Source organism: Henckelia pumila, chromosome 2 (assembly GCF_033568475.1).
Source record: "Henckelia pumila isolate YLH828 chromosome 2, ASM3356847v2, whole genome shotgun sequence".
In the NCBI taxonomy this organism is placed as follows: Eukaryota; Viridiplantae; Streptophyta; class Magnoliopsida; order Lamiales; family Gesneriaceae; genus Henckelia; species Henckelia pumila.
In genome coordinates, this window is record NC_133121.1 from 157749623 (window position 1) to 157758515 (window position 8893).

Genomic DNA, 8893 nt, shown 5'->3' on the forward strand with positions numbered 1-8893 from the left:
AATTCGAAAATAAGTCTTTGGATTTTGTTGGATTTTGGTTGTTTTTGATGGATTGGAAGATGATATGAGATGGTTTGAGTTGCTTGATGATGTTGTTGATTTTTGGATTGACCGTTTATAGCCGTTATGCCGTCGAAATCGAGTTTTGGATTATCGGTTGTTTATTCGGTTTGATTTCCAGGTATTGTTTGAGTTAGAAGATTTATACCAAATACGTATTTCACATTTCAGATTTGAGTTGAAAGATTCGGGTTTGGATCGAACTTGGAAGTTGAATCGATTCGAGGATCGAAGACGGTATAGTATTGAACTTCTTGTATGGCTTGTTTTGATTCGATTTGATTATTTATTTGAGTTCGTTGTTATTTTCAGATTTGAATCCTCGACGGACTCGAAAGGTAAAAGATGACTTTGAATTGAATGGGGTTGAATACTCGAGTTTGATTGATTCTCGAGCCCCGAAAATCACATACTGCATGTTATTTGCTTATATGAACTTGATTGATTATTTTATTTGCACTTGCATTCATATTGAGCCGAATATTCGATTCGTTTTGAAATAGACGGTTTAGGGAGCTATATTGAAGTGGTCTTGGATTTCGAGATTTTTCAAGTGCCAGAATACTTCTTATAATTGCTCTAAAGTCTAGGGGTTGAGTTGAACGACTTACACCCCGAATGGGTGTGTCGGTGAGTTGTTGTGAAGACTTGGCCCCGGGATCCCAACCGAATACCGATTGATACTTCGATTATCTGACTTGATAGTCCCGAGCTTTGAAGCCATGCATACATTCACTTTCTTTTGAGTTATTGATGATTGTTACATTTCGATATGAGATGTTTAACCGATATTGTATGTCTGTCTCTTTTACTTAAAAATTATATTTCTAACCGGTTTATCCGGCTGTTGTCTTTGTTTGTATGTGTACTTGGCAACAGGAGCATCAGAAGCTGGACCTAGGCATTTGGGTTAGCTCGGGGTGAGATGATAGAAGTGAAACTTCGTGTGTCGTAGGGTTGCTTTTGGACTTGTATTCTTTTTTGTTTAGTCGAACGATTACTACCGTCGAACTTGTATTGTTAAACATCGTTCTGTTGGTGTTTCGAACGCCTTATTTCATGTTTAAGCTATGATTGGAACCTTGGTTGTTTAGATTATCATTTTGAGCTTGTAGAGTCAATATTTTCTTGGGCAGGATTCAGCAACCCGAGGACTACGCGCGGGCGCGCGTGGCTGGTCGAGAAGTATGCGCGGGCGCGTGACTTGACGAGCGGGCGCGCCTCATTGTGCAGAAATTTTGGTTTTCTGCCCGAGGGCTATGCGCGGGCGCGCGAGTTTTACCGCGCGGGCGCGCATGGTGGCCGAGGGGCATGCGCGGGCGCGCGTGAGTTCCTTTTAAAAAAAAAAAAAAAAAATTGATTCGTTTTTACGCGGCTCATCGTGTTCGATTTTGTTTAATTATTCGAGAATAGAAGATTAGAAACGCTTGATCCTATACCTGACTTTTTTTAATAATATAAAGTTTTCCCTATTCATTTTTATGTATGATTGAAGTTTTATGAGGCAATCTTTGAAATTTCATGAATGTAAAGTGTAAACCATTTTACTCATAAAATTCGCTATATGAGCTTACTATTTTTATCTAATTAAGTTTGTGAACTGTGATCATCTTTTCAACAACGGAGTCAGACATGTTGGTTACAATAGGAAAAATTTAAATTATATTTTAGGGGGCAAGTAAAATATAATTATATTTTATTTTAAGTACTATATATACATATATATAATCTCACTAAAATAAGTTTCCTTCATCAAAATCAAGAAGAGTGAGCTTCTCTCTTTGTAAATCATTTCTTGTCCATTGAACAGTTGAAAATAGGAAAGCCAAAAAAACCTCAGAACACAATATGAACACAAAAACCTCACAGTGGAGATGCCAAAAAGCAGAAATCACCACTGTAATTGGAAAGAAAAATAAAATAGATATATATGTATATATATATATATATATATATATATATATATGAAAAGTGGCAATGAGAAACTATGAATTGCCTTTCCACTTGCATGCATACACCTCTTGGCTCTCAGTCAGCAAGAACCTAGCTAGTTATATATTTCATCGTAAAAGCAAGAAACTCGAAACAGCCACATTCGACAGCAAGAGCTAGCCTTTTCTCACCTATGCTGCAATGCTCACTTCCCATTTACCATTTTTCGCCTCCCATCGACAGAAACCAGTTGTCGCACAGGCTTGTGCAATGGTGAATGGATCCCATTTGCACCTCTCTTAGTTGGTGGTGGAATTAGGCTCCTGTTGACAAAAATAAAGTTTAAATATGCCTAAACAGATAGGCCATGATTATTGTAATTCTCGTGTCAACTTTGTCATTAGCACACTCATTCTTTTGTCCAATTTACAAAAGCTTTCTACATGCAAGATATCGACTGAGAAATCACTCTAAAGGCAGCAAATCTTTTGAGGAAATGCTGGCTTTTGCCCCCCGTCGTCTTGGAAGGACAAAACTCGAAATGATTGTTGGCATCAAAGGTCTAGATGAGTATCTGGACCATTTTGTCTTTTAAGATTGTTGTTGGTTCGGAATCATCTTGACGCGTTGGTCATCTACAAGTCCAAGGGACTCTCACGCTCGCACACAATGGAAAATAGAAAGTAAAACAAGAAGATTTACCGTATTTCTGGACTCTTGGTTTGCTTTGGACTAGGTCTCCGAACTTTTGAACCCGTAACGTTTGGCAAGCTGTTGCACCTAGGCATGTTTAGAAGCCATTGGTAATCCATCTCGGATGACTCACTAGTTGCAGCTTCGAGATCATCAGATTCGTCAGTGGTTGCTGTTTCATATTGGCTCCTAGATAAGCCATTATCTAAGCTGTATCTTCTTTGACCATTGAAACTCTCAGCTCTGTTAACCATAGCCTTGTCAACCCAATCATGGGAGACGCCTTTTTCTTCTTCTAGTGATCCTGGGCTACTAATGGGTGGCCAAGGAGGAGAATTTATCAAGTCTTGACTGTCAACGCTTAGCCTTCTTGATGTCAAAGAAGCATCACTCTGTCCCTTTCTCTCTGGAGTGCTCGACCTAGAATTTTGATATAGGCGCCCCGATTCTCCTTCTTTCCGTGCCAAGGCTGCTTTGAGACTAGCTATCTACATGAAAAATGAAGCAAAGTTAATCTTTTGTGAAGTTGTAACAGATAAAAAAAGGTCGCACATGCTTTGTTATCCGTTAACAATGAAAACCTGTTCTTTTAGTTCCTTGACATCGGCACTCTCTTTGTTTGCTTTAGCAGCACCAAGTTCAACAGTGGAAACACGTTCAGAAAATTTTAGAGTGCTAATTGTTTCTCCGAGAGCAGAAGGCTCCGGACTGATGTGGACAAACATCAGTGTTTTTGCTTGGCCTCCTAAATAACACAAAAGGCCGGTATCTTAACAGTCACTTCAATAATATATAATGGGAAAACCATGTCGTGCATTGACCGAGAAATGTGATATCTTACCGAGGGAATCTTGAAGCAACTGTGTGAGTTTACTATTTCGGTAAGGAACATGTGAGTTCTTTTGGGCTAGAGCGGATATTACATCTCCTAGAGCAGAAAGAGAGCGATTGATATGTTGAGCCTCCTTTAGTCTATCACCAACTGCCTCAGATTTGTCGGCTCTTTCACTTCCTGCCAGATCAACCAAATGCATACAACCACGGAGAATGGTACCCGATGCCAGGTCTTTTCCTTGAACGTGAACTGTAAGGCAACTGCAAGCATTGTAATTTCAAAATTGTCAATATAATAGGGAATGATTTTAATGAAACATTTATAGGGCAAATATGATTCTACCTGTGAGAACGACTACTACGCATATTCATTGCGGTAGAACCAACAGCACGGTTTTTATGGCCTAGGTTCATCAAATTGATGACATCCGATGTAGATGTAACAGGTATAAGATTTGCATTTGGTACATTAATACCATTCTGGGAGTTGTTACGAATTTCTAATGTGTTTTTGAGTTAAGAAAAAAATGAGAAAAATAAAAAAGTATGAGCCAAGAAAAAAAAAATGATAAAGTTACAAATAATCCTCAAAAGGATATTTCTTATGGATTCCATCAGTGGCGAGGAGATCTCTCACTTGCTCGTTGTAAATTTCCATCATCTGAACAGAGACCTCATAAGAAATAGTGTCTTTTCTTTGTTCAGAGATGAGAAATAAATCGCTCAATGCCCTGTAGTTGACGCCTAAGCTTTCTTTGGTAAGTTCTTCAGGTCCTGACTGCAGATAAACAAGTATACTTTTCAAAGACACTAAGAATGACCAAATATAATTAAAGTTGAGCGAGAACTTTCTTGAGGACCGTAGCTCAAGATTTCCAACATCTATCCTTATAGTTTATGTTCATAAAACTTCTTACCATTGTGTAAGTTTTCCCAGATCCTGTTTGACCATAAGCAAATATACACACATTATAACCATCAAGGACAGATCGAATCAATGGTTGCGTATCTGCAAACACTTCGTCTGTAGAGAAGGAAGAAACAAAAAGTCGAAAACAGGTGCTCAGTGGAGTCTTGACAAGTATGGTATAAAGGTCAAAATTGTTAGGGACCTTAGAGACCTTGACTCGCAGATGGACCAAAAACTTTGTTAGCAGTGAATGTCTTCCTGACTTCTTTTCCATTTTTTGAAGGAGTGAGTATTGTAATAGCCCTATCACTCATATCTTCAACAGAGCTCAAACCGCTGTGTTGCCCAGGCAAAAAGGGTCGTACTCGACAGTAAACCCGTATATTGCCTATCAAGCACAAGCAAGAAACATATATTTGCCATGTTTTTTCATAAAAACTACAACCATTAAAGTTTTTACCTTTCAAGTCTTGCACTTGATTGTACAATTTGCGATTTTCATCTAGAACTTTTTGGTATTCAGAAGCTGCATGAGCCAAACTTTGTAGGTGTTTTCCTATCAACAAAGATTAACAAAAACAGGTTTTAAATCCCATGTCCCACCCAACTAATTCAGATTTTATGTAACTGAAGCAAGATCTGTACCTAGATTGTCCACTTCTTCTTGATATTTCATTTGCAAAGTTTTCAAGTCTTCTCTAGTAAACTGAAGGGTACTCTTCAATTTCTAATATAATGAAATAAAATGTGCTGATAAATCTCAAGTTCAAGACAAGATTGTATTTCCTATTCTCGAATTGAACATGCATGAATCACCTCAATATTTCTTTGCTGCTGTCTGACTAAGTTTAATGGAGACGAAGCATGCGCTTCTAATTCATCAGCATTCACATCATTCTCAGTCCACTTCTCATCCTTCATTATATTCAAGGTCTTGTACAACAAAGGATAAAACAATGTGTCTCAGAATATACTTAAAATGCATGGTCAAGCGTAACGCAAATCAATGTAATCAAACCTCAGTTTCACTCTCAGCATGTAATGTAAGCGGCTCATTGGAACAATGGATGACCTGAAGTGAAATAACAGTAGCTTACAAAAAACTTCATCTTCATTACTTCATATTCATTTGGCTACATATAATTCGGTGTATTGAGTCCGAATCTAGAAAATAATGTATCGAAAACTAGGCAATGAATACTGTCAAAGAACATATTTCTTACATGGTCTTTTTGGCTTGCCAATCTACACTCAAATTCTTCCATGACTTTGCCCAACATATTCTCCACAATCTGTAAATGAGAACAGATGGTTTCTCTCTGAACTTAACATCATAAAATATACAGACCAGAGGCTACTCTTGCGAGATAAAAAGCGGCAATCTTTGAAATGGTGGTGGATATGTATATAAAGCAAACTAAAAAAGTGCCAACAACGTTTACAAGTTATTTCTTGAAAATTTGAATATGTCAATACCAAGAAAGTATTCAAATTCATACACCTTGATTCTTGTTTGCATTTCTAGGAACAGATCTTAAGTTAACTGATTTGCTTGGATTTTTAAAAATTTTAGACTGTATCAAGAATGAATCTGGCTTAAGCTTTTAATCATGTTTGCTACCAATTAACCAACATATCTTCTAAGAATTAAATAATTTATAAACTGTATCAAAATAATTAAAGTAAAAACTTGCCACTGGAATATCTTCTTGTTTCTTATCGGAAAGAAGCTCACGGACAAGTATGCGTAAGGAATGTGAGGTTCCCTGCAAGTTGAAGAGCAAAACAACTTTAAGGGAGAACCTTTTTGTTCAATAGACAAGTGGCAGATATCTGAAGTATTAAGCATACAAACCATTTCATCAACGCACTCCCCCATATCGCTCGATAAACCATCAAGCAACTTCTCCCCAGCAGACGGGTTCCTCAAGATTGAATTCATAAAAAGATCAGAATTTTTTCGAATAAATTGCCTCCCTTCACAAGGTTGCTTCAAATTCCCGCTAAATTTCCAGACCCCATTTCCACCTCCTTGTTTCCACTCATAGTATGACTTGAGAGCCAGTACACTATTCACGATTCTTGAAGGCTTCCCTCCCTAGAATGTTGATCCAGAAATCATTGATTCCATTTACCTCTATGTCATTTCTATGAACAAGATTAAAACGCTACAAGTTAATCGACATACTTGTTCCAAATCTGAGGCTTCAAAAGTCGGAATCCCCAATTCCCCAATAGAATCGAGAAAGTTCCTGATATTTTCAAAGTATTGGTACGCAGAGAGAGCAGTGCCATCAGGAATAACAACTGTATCAGAAGGTGCTTCAACTACCTAGAAACAAATCAAACAATGAAACCAATAATAATTAAAATACTAAGTAAGGGAAGAGCCTGAAACCGAGGATGGAAACCTTCAGTGACAGAGGCAAGCAGCCCCTTAACTGAAACAGACATGATTTTTGATGTATAATTTATTTGGAATGCGGTAGATGAAATCAAGAAACATGGTGAACCTTACTTTCGGCACAGCACCAGGCTGGACCTTGTTAAGTACATTGCAGAGCATAATCCCACTTCGCAAACCGATTCTAAACTCCTCTTCAGATGGTTCAGCTGGAAAATCTTTCCCTGCAACTACCCCCACCATTTTCCTTATCCATCCAGCTGCTTCATATCTTCTCAATGCTGCAACACAACTCTCTAGTTATATAAAACTAATAACAATATCACTTTCATTTGTCCACTCTATATATCACAAGGAGAAGTTCAGTCCGAGTTATTGGTTCAATCTCCAATCTATGATGCTAGCATAACACATTTCATGACATTGCCGGTGTCACCATCTAGAACCCGGATTCCTCTGTATCAGCTGATATAAACTAGTATGATGATGGTGATTCTTCCGTACTCACGCAGCCAAACGAATATGAAAACACATGTTCAGATACATTTCTGGAGAATGACAAGAAATGCAGAACCAAGATTTGTGCATTTCAAAATAATTGTCCACATCGATACCCACAATCAAAATCAAAATTTTAATTGAGAATCTCAATCTAAAAAAAAACAAATGATGAAACAGTGTCGCATACGATCAAGAATTATCACAACAGAATGGAATACGATGAAAATCACATACATGCGTCCTGAACTTTTCTTGAGGCCAAATCAATGTCGTTCAATCTCATTCCGTTTTGTTGAAGAACATCTCTTACGACAGACAATACATTGAATTTCAACATCCCTTCCGCCATTAATGCAGCAGCTTAAAAGCAACACACCCACCAAGAAATACTGATCAAAAAAAGAAAATCTTGAAACATTCAATTCAAGAACAAAAAGGCATTATTCTTTGATACGTTCAAAAACCGTATCTTGCGTATGGCTCTGTGTGCGTGTTTGTTAACATATAATTTGCAGGGCATCAATGGCGAGAAATAAATGCCGGGAAAGCTCAAAGGAAGAAGAAAATTTAAGGGATATTTGATGTTTGCTCTTCCCTCTTCACTTATTTATTTATCGCTCGTTTCAAATAACCGAAGCTCTTACAGAGCCGAAAGGTTCGCGATCTTGATGGTTCTTATTTCAACTACTCTTTGAAAAGAGAGGATGAAAAACTTGAATTTTTAAATTATCTCGCTCTCTTTTTCTTTTCTTTTCTTTTTCTTTTCTTTTCTCCCCATTTTGTATATCAAACAATGAATCGGGAAAAAATTAACCAATCTTCTCTGAAAATGAAATATAGTTCATGTGCACGCGTGATGGTAGATACTCCTGGTTTCTTTTGTGATTTTTTGTTTTCATTGTTTGAAAATTTTCAAATAATTATATATTGAAGATTTTTATATGATTATGTTACGGTTTGATTTTTCATGTCGAAAATTGCTATGAAAATAAATGGGGTTTTTCGATTTTTGCTTTTAATTTTATTTCAAACATGCATCATGCTCCACTCCATCACTATTCATTATGCAACCGCATAATCCATTACATTTCTTGCATACTTATGTGGTAATAAAATTAGTAGAAATTGTATAGTATATACAAGTATTTCTACATGATATTGACCATTTTCTGTATGAAACTTGAACTATATCAATCGTAGGATTCAGTGGTAGATCTGTTGGGATCGAAATTAGAATGAGAAACAACACATTCAAATTATTTTATCAAACAAAATGATATTTGAGAATAAATTATATGTACACCAACTGCCAATTGTGTTGACATAGATATCTTGAATTTGGAGTGTACAGTACATACGTGACTGCAACCAAGTGTTATCTTCTCACCAAAGTCCAAACAAGCACGACTCAGTCAATAATTTTATTTCCTAAATTTGAGTGTGACTATATAATAATTTATTTTTTTTAAAAAAAAGGTTGTTAACAAAATTAAATACCATTAAATGGTTGGACTCTTAATTTCTATGTTAAGAAATTTACTTCAACCTAACTAACCTCA

General features: G+C 36.8%; 1 protein-coding gene across 1 annotated transcript; it reads right to left on the reverse strand.

Moving 5' to 3' along the window:
• Positions 1 to 1871: 1871 nt before the first annotated feature.
• LOC140877118 (kinesin-like protein KIN-14I) lies at positions 1872 to 8133 on the reverse strand. Its single transcript, XM_073280643.1, has 18 exons — positions 7569 to 8133; positions 6948 to 7114; positions 6618 to 6761; positions 6285 to 6527; positions 6124 to 6195; positions 5653 to 5721; positions 5448 to 5501; positions 5246 to 5362; positions 5075 to 5156; positions 4890 to 4985; positions 4641 to 4817; positions 4437 to 4543; positions 4117 to 4297; positions 3863 to 4022; positions 3527 to 3780; positions 3267 to 3430; positions 2695 to 3173; positions 1872 to 2315 (listed from the first exon to the last, which is right to left on the reverse strand). The coding sequence occupies exons 1-18, from the start codon at positions 7681 to 7683 to the stop codon at positions 2198 to 2200; spliced, it is 2799 nt and encodes a 932-aa protein (XP_073136744.1). The 5' UTR covers positions 7684 to 8133; the 3' UTR covers positions 1872 to 2197.
• Between the last annotated feature and the right edge of the window lie 760 nt (positions 8134 to 8893).